The 17,967-nt window shown below is 34.5% G+C and overlaps 1 protein-coding gene across 2 annotated transcripts in view; it reads right to left on the reverse strand.

The window, feature by feature from the left end:
- The window catches only part of LOC141939568 (protocadherin-17-like), a 66,772-nt gene that overhangs the window by 29,131 nt on the left and 19,674 nt on the right, over positions 1–17,967 (reverse strand). Inside the window, exons 2-3 of one of the 2 annotated variants that reach the window (XM_074859550.1) lie at positions 10,932–10,990; positions 10,422–10,764 (exon numbers count right to left, since the gene is read on the reverse strand). In XM_074859550.1, the coding sequence (XP_074715651.1) occupies positions 10,584–10,764; positions 10,932–10,990 (240 nt within the window). In that variant the 3' untranslated portion in view covers positions 10,422–10,583. Of the gene's footprint in view, positions 1–10,421; positions 10,991–17,967 lie in introns of those variants that run through there. The other variant, XR_012627631.1, reaches the window with a different exon arrangement.

Here is a 17,967-nt window from a genome sequence, read left to right on the forward strand (position 1 = left end):
ACCCTCTAAAAATCCAAGGTGCACAACCCTATAATATTTAAGGAGACACTGCAATTATATTGTTATATACATGTATATCTATATGTACAGTACATTATTAATTATATATTAAAAACATTATTTTTTAAAATACTATTTTTCAACTGTATATTTTAGATTGACAGGTTTTGCCTCAGAATTATTATACGTTCCCAAAACAAGCTTTATGATGAAAATAGTGTTTTATGTAAACAAATTTGTGAATTGCTTTCATATTTGCAGTTTTAAAACAAGCATAAAATATTTTAAAGCTTTAAATTTTCCATACTGTTAAAATACAGGTTTATATAGGTTACAAAATCGAATTTTCAGGGACATCGGTTAATGATGTCTTATTTCTGTATTTATGCATATGCATGTGTACCTATATAAACAAACACATACTACATATACAGTATTAATAATATTAAAAGAAATAATAAAAGATAAAGGATTTTTGACATGTAGACACCTGAACATCCCCACTGATTTATGAGAGACAGTTTATGTATAAAAAGCTGGAAGAATGTGGTCGTAAATTTAAAAAATATCTTACTTGTCTTAAATAAAGGGGTTTTTTTTCTGTGCCACAGTATGACTTGGTTATACTGGGCATATGCTCCTCTCAATTTCATGCTGCAGAGGGTAGCAGATGGAATTAAATATAGCTTGGCATGCAGCACAGGGGCAGCCATGGAGCAGTATATTTTAGTACCACACAGGCATTACCAGCTCCATATACATTAGAGATGAAACACAAAAAAGGGCATGTCACCTTCAGGAAAGGGTAGTAGTCAGGGAACATCTGTTATACATGCAGTGTTCCCTGTAGAAAGAACTGAAACATGATGAAATATGCATCAAAAGTTCCCTATGCACTGAGGTACATTAAGTCCCTTTCAAACCATATGAAGCCCACTTGGGGAAGGGAGGTTATTTGAGAGCGGCAGCTGGAATAGGAGAAAGCAGCAGCAGGGAATGGAAACCAGCTGTTCTGCCATTCTGGAAATCGGGATGGGCAGTAGGTGCACAGAGGCTGATACATGGCATGCGTATATGATGTACAGAGAGCAGACAAAGTTTCACTGAGCAGTAATTACTTAATCATGCTGCAGCTCTGCCACTGAGCAAAGTCCATGTTAAATGCTAAGTATTATTATATCGTATCAGGGATTCTTGTTATGAAGCTCTACATATTTCATGTTCCCTGTGATTCTCTAACATGGTCTTCCCGTAGAAGATGTTCGCAGAGAAAAGGCTGCAGAACGGGTCAGTGTAAGTGTTCCCTTTCACTAAGTTTTACTTGGGACTAGACAGTATATCGCATCCTCACATTTAATTATGGCATCGTAAAAAGCAGGGCTAGAGTGGATCCACTGGCCCTGGGTAGGTTAAAATAAATCTAGTTTATCACTGACAAATGTGTACTTAACCTGTTTTAAAAACTGCCAGGAAGGGGTATTCTTTAACTTACATGGGTACCCTGCTTCAGTGCCTAGATATCTTTATAGCAAAGCTCGCCGTCATATGTAACCTAAATAGCTCTCCCAGCAAATTAAACAAAAAGAAAATAAAAACCAGTCACCATCCTATTTATAACAACTTTATATACACAAAGACTTTTATTATGTTTCACCCCAGTCTTTGTTCCTTTAAACAAAAACAAATTCTAAACAAACACTTCTTTCAAACGTCACCCACAGGCCATGTTTTGTAAACCTCTGTTTTCTGCTGTTACTCTCCCTCTTTGTTGATTTTGAATTTGTCCAGATCTTCCTTAAAAATATGCCTACAAACTGGGTACAGTGGCTCTGTCACTAATTAGAGTGTGCTGCAACTCTGGCCCAAATTAAATTATACCACTTTTCTCCCTCTGGAAACCAGGGCATAGGAGAAAAGTAGTATGTGCACAGGAAAAGGACCAGGAAAAGGACAGACTGGATTACTGTATACAGAAATTAGGAGATACTCTTTGTTCCAGAAGAACAAAATACAATTAGTATTATTCCAACTGAAGAACTGATGAATGGAATAATTAACTCCCATCTCTTATTTAAGACACTTCTGTTTTGTCTTCCCCATCCAGACATAAAGCTATTGATTACTTACAGTCCAAGTTCAGGTTTCCAACTAATGTACTTTACAGTAACTCCATCTGCAGAATATTAATTTTTTTGGTACAAGAATGTGGCTGGAATATGCAATGGGGTTGTGTTAAAACTTGACTACTACTGCTGTTTAGCATATCTGTATTTTCTGCTGACTCAATAAGAGGAGTTACAATCATACAATGATGATTTAAAATGAGAAAGAGAGGAGAACATGTATTCATTTTAATTGTCTCCTTTATATAGCTGAATAAACTCACACACTCTCATATATATATATGTTTTTAAATCTATAAATCTGTGCAAGCTTAATTAAAAGAAAACTGTAAATACACCATACAAGGATGTTTTCAGACATGGACTAAGAGATAGGAGTAGACTTTCTAGACCCATTACAATAGTTTCCATGATATTAAGTATCTAATATATGAATATATGCCCTAAAATATTCATTTAAAAAAGTAAGCAGTCAGAGAACATCCATTTACCACCAAGGGAAATGCATAAAGCCTAAAACAATGAAAACTATCCATTTTCTGATTTCCTTGTTTCAAAAGTTGTTGATCTTTCTATGCCCTCACTTTTCTTTCAATTTATAAAAAGAATCTGAAAAGAAGAATTGTTAGCTGAAGATAATGATTTTGACATAGAAGGCCTTCATCTTACTGAGAACTGCAAATTCTTCTCTTGCTCTTCTAGTGGGAATAAAAAAGATAACTTATGGATTCTAAGCTTTCCAAGAACAAACTGCAGTACAATGACTGTGCTCAGACTTGGGAAAGGCAGTGTCAAAACAGAGAGTACAGAAAGGAAGTAATGAGATTTACACTTATGCCAGGGAAGGGATATTCTGCTGTGTTGCCTCTAAAGTAAAGCATGAAGAAATGAGCACCAACAGCTACAGCAGCCAAATATTACAATTTGCACTCACATCTCAGATATGAGCCTTATGGTAACAGACTTGTGATCTTGAAGTGCATGTTATGCATTAATTTGCAAATAAGATCATGAAAGAGAACTCTTTGGAAATTTATTATTACATTTATTGGTACAGTCTAGAACTTTTAAGGTGTTGGTAATAATCTAAATTGATTCAATGGTGAAGCTTCCAGTTGAAACAAAATACAGGGCAAAATATAGATAATTTTCAACCACTGAATTAATTTGTAATTATAAAATAAGTAGAAATAATGGGGGGAAGAAATGAAATTACCTGAAAAATGTAGCATAACACACCAAATGGTGCATAGATGAAGCTGTGCTGAATGGCAGTAATCCCTTTTTTGTTTCACAGTGACATGTTTTGTGTGTGTACAGATGCAGAAAGTTCTTTCTGCATGTTTTGAAAGTCAGTTATAGAAATTTCCCCCCTAATTTGTGGCTAAATACCTTAATTAAATGTGGGATATGCTATTCACAAAACTTCACTACTACCAGATACATGATGATAATAATCTGCCAGATGCTGAAACATGCACCTGATTAAAAACCTGGTTTGGCAGAACTCAGCTCCAGTTGAAAAGCAGGATAATAGGCAATAACACGCGGCAATAATAGGCTAAAATACTCTGATGCAAAGTGTATTCACTGTCACTTCAGCTGCCAGAATGTTTGCACTGCTTTTCTATTTTGTATCAATGAAGGCAGATAAGTAAGCAGTCTAGGCATTAAGTTAATCCATCCCTTCTCCATTAGGATGCCACTTCACTTCTTTTCCTGACTTCTTTAAGGACAAACACCTGCTTCCTCAAACTTCTCCTTCCTCACCTGGATAGTCTTGCTTGAAATCCAAGGCTGCTCATATACTTCTAAGAAGAGCATGCTACAAGGGAAACTATGCCTGGCAACACTCCCATCTCTAATGAGGAAGCACCAAACAAACTGGACTCTGCTTTGAAGCACACACAATCATCGTTCAACCTGACATCATACAGTGTCACCCACAAATCTAGGCTCAGTATTGAAATAACTGATATGTAAAGCGTGAATCTAAATTGACTGTTAGACTAATAGATGATATAAAAACAAAACCAGAAAGATATTCAATGTAACTACAATAGAGGGAAAAAGAAATATTTAAAACTCTGGGTAAATACAAGTTGGCAGATACAAGAGATTTGTCTTTATTTTGCCCAAATCCATCATATAATTTGCTCAACACATAATACAGCAACAGATATGTCATAGATTACTGGGTATTAAGATGAGAAAGGTTATGACAATCATCTGTACAGCAAAGGCAACTGACCTGTATTTCTCTCTCTAGTTCATTAGTTTAGGTTCAAAGGGAGATTATTCTGATCTCTCAAAAAAGGGCATTACAGAACATTTGCATAGTCTAGCTCAGCCTAGGTAAGGAAGCCTTGCAAAAGTGTTACCCAGATCATCTTTAAATGAGTGTTTGAGATCAAGGCACATAGAACATTTGAAACTTTTATGAGTACTCCTCTGACTAAAAGTGAAATACATTAATTTAAAAGTTTAACGCCAATAGAAGTTTCAATATTACCATTCAACACGGACTTCATAAAAGGATGAGACCAATAATAATGCTGCTAATTCTCTTAAATTTAGAAGTACTGTTTCACTGAACAAGGTACTCACAGCAGAAAAGTAGGAAGGAAGTACTGGCAGTGACTTAAACATCATAATGAATATGTTAAACGCACTGGAGTGGACATTGAATGAATATAAATATGGCCTTATTCTTCATAAAAGTCTGTAATTCCACATATATTTTTAGTCTTAAATTAAAAATCCCAGTATTAGTATGAGGCCAAAATCAAGTATCTCGGGGGTGTTAACAAATTTGGTCGATTAGAAGCATTTACAGACTAGATAAATTAGTCTTTGACCTATGCTAGTCATCATCTAGGATCACACATGTGCTTGTATAAAGCACAGAAGCCAAAAAAAAGGAGAAAAATATGAGGCTAAGATCAAATGAAAGGGGGGGAAAAAATTCATTTTGTGTGGGCTTCACCTAAGCACTTCCAGAATTTACAGTTATAGAAACAGAATGGAATCATAGAATCGTTTAGGTTGGAAAAGACCTTTAAGACCACTGAGTTCACCATAAACCTAACACTGCCAAGTCCACCACTAAACCATGTCCCTAAGCACCACATCTACACATCTTTTAAATACATCCAGGGATGGTGACTCAACCACTTCCCTGGACAGCCTGTTCCAGTGCTTAATAACATTTTTCATAAAGAGATTTTCCCTAATACCCAGTCTAAACCTTCCCTGGTACAACTTGAAGCCATTTCCTCTTGTCCTATCACTTGTTACTTGGGAGAAGAGACCAACACCCAGCTCGCTACAACCTCTTTTCAACTAGTTGTAGAGGCTACTACTAGGTCATATTAAGAAAATGAAAGAGACTCTTACCTGGATAACAGACATAAGTGAAGAATGGGTATTGCATGCAAGTCCTGATCTACAACAGCAAGTTAGCATCTTACTTGACCATGTTAGAGGTAAGCGACTTGGAAGGGACAATAGTCCGAGATATAAAGACCCTTAGGTGGCGTCAGAACAAGTAGTGCAGTCTGACAGCTATTCCCATTCTGGACACAGACAGAATGTGATAGGAGATATTCTGTCCAGGGGGAAAAAAAAAACCTGTGGGAGGAAGCAATGTTGAACAAAGTATTTCACAGGTCATGCCAGCTCTGGGGGGACTCCCAGCCTCCATCGGTTTCTCAGTGGAGGCCATCACCAACTCAGAGAACTTTGAAAAGAAATATTTCTCCACAAACTTCTTTTCCATTATCTCATTAAGCTGATGTACTCATAAAATAAGCCATCATCCCCAATGACATGGAAAGCATTGGTGATGATGTCAGACAGCAGAAATTTGCTTGATGAACTTTCTGCACTTATCAGTCTAGACTGATTCTCACTCAGTTAAACAGAATGGATTTTAATTATCTTACAGACTCAAGCAAGATTAAGGCAAGAAAATCAATGGATAGTTCAGAAAAAATCTTGGTAAAAAATTCTGATAATTTCTGCTCTGCTGCAGATGGATAATGCAGAATACTCGATTTCAGGGATCATTCTTGTTTAAAAATTGAGAATATAAATGTAGAAGTTACTACAGACTCATTCTGCGAATGTGTTCAGTGGACAAACTCAAGAATTAACAGTATTCATAGAGATTCCACAGCACTGATACAGTTTTTATTCCTAAATGATGCATGCAGGACTGCACCAGCTGTGATGTAAATGTATTTTTGTTGTGAAGATGAAGAAAGAAGTATTATATTTTTAAGTTATATTAAATATCTCCTTTTTTTTCCTGAAGATACATTACAGTCATTTTATACTAGTCATCTATATCCTTGACTGAAATGATGCTGTTCTACAGCAAAGCCTGGTGAGTAATAGAGGTCCTAGAGGACTCTCTGACACCAACACTAAAGAGTTTCCTTCTAGCCTTCCTCCAAGGAGATGGCTCCATTTTCTGTTTATTCTCAGGATCTGTGCTACTGTTAAGGAGGCAACAGTACATGCAGAAATACCCCCTTTATGGAATGCAGGTGTGAACAGCAAGCAAACGTGTTGAAAGAAAAATGTAATGCACAGTGATAAAGCAAAAAGTCAACAATAAAGTTACCAAATCTGGAGATAATTAATCCCTTGCACATGGATATTTTTGACAGTGACATGAAAATATAGATTTATGTTAAAGCAAAGAAACACAGAAAAAAAAAAAACCAAAAGAAAAAGGAAGGAAAAATTCCTGGGAAAATCTATCAAAGAAATGATTTATGTGTAACTACAGAAAAGTTCATAACTCTATATTGTTTTACTGATTATAAGGTAAATATATCCAGGATTCATTAAGAAAGGTATAAAATATACATCTTGCTGTTGTACTGCTTCCTTGTAGATATCATTTATGGTTTACGATATCATTTTCAGCTTTGGATATCTTTTCAAGAAATACAGATTATAGCTGTAATGCTTAAACCATACCAAACAAAAAGATTATTCTGTTATTTAAATATAAAATATGAATAATATATGCTACTTCAGGTGGAACAAACAGGTAACTTGACAGATGTATTCAAACTTAATAATTCTAAGTCTTCTAAGAAGAGTGATCTCAAAGTGTCCAAACTAGTGATGGGGTTTAAAGTCTTAGAAACAGCAGTGAAAAAAGAGAGGTAAACAAAACAAATTTATCTAAAACCATTCCACTGAGAGAGTAGCAGGCATATGGAGCAAGCTGCTTAGTAAGACAGCTAATTCAGATTTCGTTAAGTAAGTTTAAGAGACAGCTATATATTTTTATGCAGAAAGTGGCTTGGAATTCACAGCAAGAGGATATATGGTTGAGATAACTAAAAAGGGACATGCTTATTTTAACACAAGATTTACTGTCTTGATAACTTTTCTTGGGTTGGGCTTTTTTTCCCCTTTCTTTCCATTAAAGCCAACTGATGAGTTTTCATAAGCATTTCATGATGATATCTTAATTTGCATTATCTTTCCCACTTGTGTGAATGTTTACAATCACCACTGCTATCTGGAGATATCTTCCTTGAAATCAAATATTTTAATAGTAAACTTACTGAGGCTTTACCATCCACTGTTTTCACTATTTTAATGTAAATCATAAAGTAATCTTGATTGCCTTCCATCCTATGCTGAAATCAGAAGATGTCTTGTCTACAAAAGTTATTTTTTCATAAAACTTCTTATTTCTCTCTTCCTGATAGAACAGTTCCTGTATTGCTACTGACACAATTTTTGTCTCAGTATGATCATTTCATTTTCAAGCTGTCTAGTCTATAGTTGCTCAAAACTGTAGTTAAACTACTGGTACCACTAGCATTCTTATTACTGACATGGGTAGAATTGGACCCGTGACAATAGTGTTTGGAATCACATACAGAGGATGTCAAACTCAAACTTAACTCATTTTTAAATTAGGAATCTCAAGTCAAGATCCTCAATTCACAGCTAATCCTGATCATTTTTCAAAAATGCCAGAAGACCTAATAATTAGCACTGTTCTAAAAGCAGAAATTAAACTATTTTAAATATCTTTAAACAACAGTAATCAAGCCTGCAACTTTGCTACAAAATAGTGAATTCCCATCCCTGTGCACAACCCAGGATGATGACAGAACCACAAGTTCTGATACTGCCTCACGCGCTGCTGTAGACAATTGTTTCTAGCAAGCTGTCCATTTCCTCTTCCCAGAAAACAATTTTTCTCTAAAGAAAACACAATCCTTTTCTATCCTAATCACATATATCGTATTTCTCACTCTCCTTCAATTTGGCTTATGACTAGAGAAAGCAATCCTGTTTCTCTTCCTTCAAAAGAGAAAAGTTAGTTTGGGCTAAGAGCCCTAATTGTACTAAGCTCAATGACAAACAATCGTTGATTTCATTGGGAACACCACATTGCACCACATTTGTTACTGCAATGATTGGTAACCCCATAAGGTGCTTACTGCAGGTTCAGTTTTCATAATATGCCAATGATTTTATTACAGCACACTTGAGATGGAAGAGTTCATACAAGTAAACAAGTGGATATCATTACCATTTTTAATTATATTTAGGAGGGAAAAAAGGGGGGAAAAAAAGAAAAAAGTAGTCTATCTCTCTATCCTCATTCTTTTTTTTTTTCTCAGTAGGAAAATTCACATAACACCTGCTGCTGCAGTTCAGTGGCTGACAGTACTTAATATTCACAGTTCAATATATGTTTAATAAGAATGTGAGGAATTCATATGAGCCACTGGAATAAGTTGTTTCTTGATGAATAGGGCCCCTCATCTAGATACAATGACAAGTGCAAACCTCCATATAACTCTTTGCATTACAATGAAAACAAGCTACAGGAATGGTTGGCTTAATCTCCCTACTGGAGTTTTTATATTTTGACCAGTACTGGGCTTGATGCTGCTGGACAAACTGCAGTATTATGAACCCTGGCCATACCATCCTTTTCCAAGAAACCACACGTTTTTAATGTGAATAGTAAATCATTTTCCTAATGAAACTTTTAAAATTCTAGAACTCTTTCATGGCCATGCTTGATAGATAGGAATCCAGAGATTTTGTCTTTTTCTTCCACAAAACTGAGAGAATTAGACACACACTCAAACAGCTTCTTAAAAAAAAAAAAAAAAAGTCCAGTACTGCATCTTTATACAGATCAATGTCCAATTATAAGCACAGAGTTGCTGTGGCAAAAGGTCAGGAAAAAATAATCTTTCTGGCATTTATTACTTGGAAAATAAGGTCATGTATGAGGTCTACCTTCAAATATATACAGAATAAATTATACTGCAGCATTCTAAATATTCTACGCAGCAAAAATTATATTACAATCTCAACATAATCAGAAAAATGAAGTTGAACATGTATTTCCTGATGACTGTACTATAGATCAGACTAGGCTAAGAGGCAAAAAACCTAGGCCAAATTAATCAATAATTAATAAAAAACTTACAATATTTTTCTGCTTAATTATAAATATATCTTCTTATTAAGGCTGACTTATTTAATAGTCTTTTAACTGGTTAACACTGAATCATCTTCCCCACAACAAACTAATATAATAGTAAACATACAAAACATTTAAAAATAATTCAGTGGTGCACTTATTGCTTACAGCCTAGAAGTAAAATGCAAACACACACAATTCTGGACTACTCTGATGCTTTTAAGAAAAAAGTGTCCCTTTTGAAAAAAAAGACCTCATAATTAGATAAAAGACATCTGGAAAAAAATGAATTTGATACAGAGTTTGAGGAAATAAACATGCTTGTTTGTCAGAACAAATGCTTGCAGAGAGCATTGTCATCGTCCTAAGTCATTTTAGATGTTTCAGGCACTTATCTTTGGTACCTTCACAGGATATGAATGAAATTATACTGAAAATCAGATTATATTATTATTTGACACTTCTCACACTACTATTAATTGTGAAATCAACATTACAAATAGGAAAATACATCCATGAAATGAAAACATCTTCTGATCCAGTTTTATTCTTGCCTGATATCCCGAGCCTGCCTTTTTGCTTTTCGCTCTTCTCCAAACTACGTGAGCAATGTAAATGACTGGCATTCTTCTATCTGTTGTAGTCATGACTAGTTTCAATTTCCAAATCATCCTTTGGCAGAAGGACTGTATATAATATATCACAGGCAATGCCAGTGGAGATAAAATATATTTTAATCATTTTAGAAAAGTACTAATTTTTTTTTTTGCTTTTTTTAATCTACTTTGGGTACTTGTGGTTTCATTTCATGTTCATTCTGAAAGATACTGCGCGGTTTTTGCTCTGGGCTAGCTACAAGATTTACTGTTTTCTCTGATAGTATTATCAGTGGGCTATTCTACCCTGATAAACTGCAACTGCAAAACTAATAGGTTTATAATGATGGCTTAAACTCTACGCTTTTGTAAGCATTGGAGGCTTCACTCACCTTGTTCAAGTGGCTGGCTTTTAGTTGAAGTAGTTTTCATCTTGAGTGCCTCCCTAACAGACATGTCACAGCAGGAGCCTTTGTTAGTGTCTTGGTCACTGTCAGCCTGATCACTGTCCCCATGCCCGCTGTCCCTCAAGCTGGCTCTTTCTGGATCCTTGAACGTGGAGCTACTGAAATACATATTTAAAAAAAAAAAAAAAAAAAAAAAAAGAAAGAAAAAGAAAAAAGAGAGAGAGAGTTGTATTTACTTGTTCTAAGTTGAATTGTACTCTCTGGCAAAGCAATTTTGACAAGAATGCAAATGGGGAAGCCGAGAAAGTTATTTAATAGGCCTTACCTTTGAACAAACTGCTGCCTGCTGCCCATGTAATTGGGCTCTGCGGGAAAATTGTCTGTCTGTGAAAGAGAAGGAAAAAAATACGTATAGTTGTAACTGGACAAATCTCCTGCAGAGCAACAAGATTTCCTAGAGGAGAAATGATTAATAATTCAAAAATTCCCTTAATCTTCAGATTTGTACATTTTAATTAAATTGGAAAATGCGGGCATGTAATTATGTGTTCAGAACAATTAAATGATTCCGGTCCACAAATTACCTGCTAAAGTAAACAATGAAGCTCCAATAAGTGGTATTCTCTGTTAGTAACCTGACAGATGACACTGTTTATGTTTTTTCATTAGTTAGATATTAAGACTGATGGTTCTTGAAAATGAGAGAAAAAATTACTTTTGCATATTACAAAAGTGAATTATTCAATAATACTATTTTTTAATCATAATTACATCATCTACTGGGATTCTGAAGCCTTTATCGCTGTAATATAATTCCATATATTCCTACATTACTCTTGAATTTAAAAAAAATAAACAAAAATCAAGAAAATTTATGGCCGATTAGCTGTGGGGTTTCTTAAATGCTACTGGAAAAGTGCAAATATGAAAATATTTGGGTTTTCTCTCTTTAATTTTCATCAGTATTAATAACTATATCAGAAAAATGAGAACCACACATGCAAACAAGAACATTAAATGATTGCTGAAGACAAGTAGTTTTTAAAAGAAGATACTTTTATTAAGTCTGTCATGAGGATATATTTGGCAGCATGAGCTTAGTAACTGTAGAAGCACAAGTATTTACAGCATCCAGACCAACATGGAGTCCTGCCAAAGGGAACTGAATTCCCCTTGTATCATCAGCTGAAGTTCTTTGGGAGAAAGAGAGACTATCTTTCACAAAACTCCATATACTGTACATTCACACACGTCACTTCTTCTTGCAGCTGACCTAGTGACAGAGCTTCTACTGTTTTCTGCATCACTTCATATCACACCATTATGCTTTGCAGCAGCTATGAGTTTTACAACAGCATCTAGAATATCAGTATCGGTAACACAGGCAGCGCTCACTTAATGGAGCAGAAGGCCCAAGGTAAGGTTTAATGTTGCACAACAAGTGTTTACACAAGTGACTGGTGTCTTAGATATTTGTTTTTCCCTGCCACTCCCCACTCCAGTTTTTTAGCTTTGTTTTGATTCTATAGGCAGGTAGTAATTAGAAATATTTGTTAATTCTTGTATGGTTGGACTACTGGAGCTTGGAAAAGATGCATGAATTTGTATCTGAAATTTAACAGTCACTGCTGTTTGCAACACAAAATAGGTGGCCACCTACCACTCTCAAGGTACACGTGAAATAGATGTGCTTATATACCACAGATATCTTGTGCAATTTACGGAAGGAACAGAAGATAAAGAATTATCTTTTGTTTGGCATTTATGAAATCAGTTCACACTGTATTTTCTTCTTGTTTCTAGTTAAATCCTTAGGTTCAAAAATTATAACACCTGTGTTCACATTTTGAAGCAATTTCTAATTTAAGCGGTGGAGTACATAGCATTGTATATGTCATTACAAAAATAATCTGATGTTTTATCAGTGAATTTTCTTTTATGATAAACTGTACGACGGAATCAGTTTTTACTCATCTATTTTCAAAATATAGCATAAAGCACCTATGCCTGTAATTATAAATTATTTTTTATCATATCAAAATTGCACATAATTTGGAAATCTGGGTGTTTATGTGCAACTAGAGACTTGTTCTTCAGCAGCATTATTAAAACATGGGTTTATGAAAGTTCTTAAATACTGCCTAAGAAATGCAAACAATACGCTATGTTACAGAAGGAGAATTCTGAAGATCTGGGACATCAGACTCTGTGTCGTGTCACTGCTTTTCCAAGCCAGCATTTCAGAAGCTAATGATTTCAGCTACAGGTATTCAAACTTTTTAAAATCTGGACACTTCAATTAGGGGGCAGTTTAGTGGTTTGAGCTTAAAAACAGACAAGATCTTGGTTTAAATATATGCAATTAGAAAAAAAGCTTGTCTTAACTTTTAACATGTTTCAAGTTATAAAAACAAACATTGAAAACAGAAAAAAGGAAGAAATGGAGGCATAAAGATAAATATTTCAGCATTCTTATAAGTAATCTCTTCAATGTAGCACATCATATTTTGGAAGCAGCCTTAATTCTGCCATTTAGTCTTTTCTTGTCACAAATTGTAAACTAGTATCTCTCTTGTGTGCAGCAAATCTACCTCATATATATATACACATATAATCATTGTGACACTCACAGAGCCCAATACTTCTCAACCCAAATAAACCTTTACAATTGCAGAACTCATGTCTGTTTTCTAGGTCTAGTATCTCAACTATAGATGCCCAGGAAAACTGACCTTATGCTTTTACTTACATAAGATATCTACCTCCTCCTAAACACAGCTGCTACTAGAATCAACATTTCCATTTTTTATGTTATTGTGAGGCAAAATGCCTGCTATAAACTGCCTTTTCAATAATTCTCTGTCATTAGAAAAATCAGACTTTTGCCCTAATTATAACATCTCCTTAAAGATGTTGCTAAGAACTTATCTATAAGCTGGACCACAGTAAGAGCTGGTCATACTTTTTCTTTCTACTTTTTCATAGCAAAAAAAGCATTTTGCACACCCTGGGCTAGCCAAGATATAAAGTTTAAAACAGAAGTTATGACCACATCTTAGCTGCCATCCTAAAAATGGAAGCCTCTTCTGAGAAATTCTGTATTTATGGTAATCATTAATGACATTTAACTCAATAATAATTTGACCAATTTTTTTCATATTGTTACTTTGCAGCAATACAAACAGTTGGGTGCCATGTTACAGTGAGTTCCTTGCTGCAAAAGAACAAATGTAGATACTTGGTAATCATATACAGCCACAGAGCTCAGAGTTGAATTCTTTTCCTTCTGCTCTAAAAACATTAGACCTTCTTCTATGAACTATGAAAGTCTGATGTTTGTGTTGAGCTGTAACAGAGCATTCTAAGATACAGACAGCAAAGAGAGAATTACTTCATGTATAATAATATCTATACACAAATTTGGATACTAAACAAACATTTAATTTTAAGGCTAGGTGTTTTAGAGGAATCTTAGGTAAGCATCCACTTCACAACAGATTACAGAGAGATATAAATGTCTAACTCCCTTAAAAAACTTTTCTTTTTCTTTTTTAATCCCAGTTGAAGTGAGAGGTCATATACTTAAAATTTTGATACTTCAACATCTATGGAAGTGACATTACATATTTCAGCTCATGCATTAATCATACCTCTTTACACTGAATAGCTGTAACTCTAAGAAATGAGTGCTACTTTAAAAATCTATCAACAGCAAATAAACTATTTGTTCTTCTCTGTGTATACAGCCCTTTCTAGGAAATTAGAACAACTGTGTCTCCCTGTTTACCTCCAGTTTTCAGGTAGGTTTCAGGTCACCTGCAGATAACCATCTAAAAGTTAGTCACCTACTCTGAGCTAATCAGCTAAAATTGCTCTATAAGCATTTAGAGACATACAAGATAATTTGTCCCATTTTGGGCATCTAGCTTTAGGTACATACTGCTCCTGGAAATTACTTTCACTAATAACTAGGGAAATCTATATGGCCAGCAAGATGCTCAGTGTAATAGCTAAAGCTAAGCAAGATGCATCCTATCAGAAGTGAATTACATGGAATTACAATCTCCTGATAAATAACCAAAAATTACTCAAATGTCAGCACTGTTAACCTCCTGAAGAACAAAATAAAACAAGCTCCATCCTCACCCTCCCCCAAGAAAACCCCCAGAAATAATCCATCTCTGAAAGTTACCAGAGTTAAATAACTTGAAGAATCATTTACTGGCCAATGTCTGCTTGAACGTGTAGACCATCTTTGAAGAGCTGTCGTCAACTGTCTATAAAACCTTTCATTCTCTTATGCATATTAGGGCTTCTGTATATAAACTTCAGTTGGTGCTAAGTATTGCTCTCATATGGTGAATTTGGAAAACTGAATTTTATAAAATCAAATTTAAAACATTCAAAAGTTTGCAAGTCAACTGTTAAGGTTCTACTAATTAATTTTAGAGTGGCTATGATTTCCAAAAGTTTAATCTAGAAAAAGGAAAATGAAGAACTATAACCAAGAACAGAGTATGAGAAACAAATTCCTCATAGGATCCATTAACCTCAAATAATCTCGTAAGAAAAAAAAAAAGAAAAAGTGAAAGCTTTGTCACTGGAAACAGTTTCAATGAACCTGGAAAAAGCATTACACAATGAATTATGAGGAATATTTTTAGCAATGAGCTACATTAATCTCTTTTTTTTTTTTCATAAATTCATGTTCACAAGGTATATGTGTTGACTTCTGTTGAAATATTTTGATAGTTTTATAAATAAAAAGACATTCCACTGTGACTCTGCACACATATATATTTTTTCCAAAAAAAGTCAGGATTAAAATTACAGCCATCATATTAATGATATTAATCAACCAGAATTCAGGGATTCTACTACTGCTCAGTAAGACAATGGTAGAGGACTTCACAAGGTTTCTGCTTTCCAGAATTCCTACAAAAAGAAGTCTGTCTGTTGAAGACTGGAAGTTCCTAGTTATTTTCCTTTTTTTCTTTTTAATCAAAATCTCTTTTACACCACCATTCTGAAGATTTTTAGCAATCTTTGGTGTATTCCATACTGTTTTAATAAAATCTGAGAAAAAGAAGAGGTTTTCAATTTGACAGGTGTCTCTCATAAAAAAATAAAATCTTAGAATCAACATGACTACAAAGAAAAAAAACCATAGAAAGTGAGAGAGAGAAGGTGGGGAAGATGAGAGAGAAATGCAATATTTAAACATTCTTGACAAATTATGCCCAGAAATAATTGTCATATTAGGGAAGGATGTATTTTAAAATGTAAAAAAAAAAAAAAAGTACTTAAACATTAATCAGATTTATGAATATTAGACCACTAGAATATTCATAATTTTTTCTCAGAATTACAAGAACAAGTATCACATTTTCAAAAATGATTCAATGCGACTTTATTTTATGTAAGTGTTCATACCTGGAACTATAATAAAGCAAAATGTCTTTGCTGACTCTAACTTTTTTTTTAATTAAACATTAAATGCAAAAATGAAATGAAACATCTCTCCCCTTTATCAGACTGCCACTTAATGCCTAACTCAAGCATCTTCTGTGTCTTTTCTTGAAAAGCATAATTCCAAGTATTCACCCTTTCCCCATGAAACAAAGATCTTATATAATGGCAATCACTTTTGAAGACAAGAATTGTATTCTGCTAAATCTAGTTTTGAAAGAGCAGACAATTGTCTTCATTTTGTTAGGAACAGTTTGGGTTCAACATAGTACAATTTCTCACAAAGGCTCCTCACTATAAGACTTCCAGTGAGTGTATCCACTTAGCCTAAACTAGTAGCTTTTGTTTTCACAAAACTTACTTCTTTAAGAAAATACATTAGCCCAATAGCAAAAAAACAAAAAAAAAACAAACAAAAAAAAAAAACAAAAAAAAAAAAAAGAGAACTGGGTATAAACTTCTAATAAGTTATTCCACCTTTTTGAAGGACAAAATTAAATAGGCTGTTTTAACAAACCTTGTCCTACTATGTGCTCTCCATTCATTCTTTTGAAAATGTTTTTGAGACATAATTTATATGACATGTACATATTTGGAAAGTTTCACACTTGCTGTAAAATGTGTATTTTGGTTTTAAAAGGCTTACGGTGTGTTTATGTGAATTTCTGACATATGTAACATTCTTCAAAAGCACATTAAAAAGACAGAGCAACAAAAACAGTCAGATGCACAAGTCAGTATCGTTCACCAGGGTGCTGTACTCTTTACTGATGAGGGCTGGTGGCTTGTGTTTTCTTTTTCTTGACCGAGAAAAGGAAAACTGTGAGGGAAAGAAATCCAGAGCTATTCAGTCAAATGTACAGAGTGACTTCTGAAAAGTGAAACTCTGGAGACAGAGACTACCACCCTTTCCTGTAAGCTAAGGAATGCAGACTTTCCCCATATAAATGCCTAGTCCCTGTATTATTTTATCTTAGCAAGTACTGTATGTTACAAAAAAAAAAAAAAAAAAATTGTTGGTTTATTGCTTAAGCATTCATAATAAGGTACTGAAGATATTTCAGTTGTGTTTGTACTACTGATTTAAGAAAACAATTATTTCTCAAATTTTTACAAGTTTACTCGGCAATGTACAAGACACAAAAGAAGACAGAAGCCTAGACTGCAAGGGATTTAACACAGTGCAAGGATCAGAAGTCACAAGACCACGTCAAGCTTCCTCTCACCTCATTGATGGTTACATAAGTCTGAAATCTGAAGAAGTTAAAAAGTCACTATAGAGAGACATATTTTTAAGTGACCCTGGTAAAAAAGTAGACTTGAAAGACACTCTAAAGTTGAGGTGAGACCAGACCCTGATCAGATATTTTGATATGAAATAAAAGATTGAAGTCTTTCAGAAACAAGTTTGGCTCCTCATCAGTGGGGAACTCAGTTTAACAAAAGCCTTCAACTTCTCAGCCAGAGCAGATGCAGGATATGTGTTTAAGGGCAGACTGCTCTCTCTGAGAAAGATAGGACTAGGGAAAAGTGTGGAAACTGAACGTAAAACTTTCTTCTACCCAGACTGCTGTTTGTTTCACAGTGGTTTCAGCTTTCTGAGCCTCATTCTATTTTGCACTGGAGAGACATGAAATGTAAGCATCTAAAGAAATTAGCATTGTCTGGGAAGACAATGTGGAAAGTTGTCAAATGGGACTAGGAATAAGTAATTATAATACAAGCTCTTAAAATGAACTACTTTTTGGAGAAGCTGCAAGATCAGAATGTAGGAAGAGGTGCCAAACATCACACTACCTAAAGAGCTTGAGCTGAAAGTACAATAGCTCTGCTTCTGCTATCACGGTGTCAATAAATAAACATAATGAAATTCATGACACACTATTGCATTG

The sequence above is a fragment of the Strix uralensis genome, chromosome 2 (assembly GCF_047716275.1).
Source record: "Strix uralensis isolate ZFMK-TIS-50842 chromosome 2, bStrUra1, whole genome shotgun sequence".
NCBI classification, from domain to species: Eukaryota; Metazoa; Chordata; class Aves; order Strigiformes; family Strigidae; genus Strix; species Strix uralensis.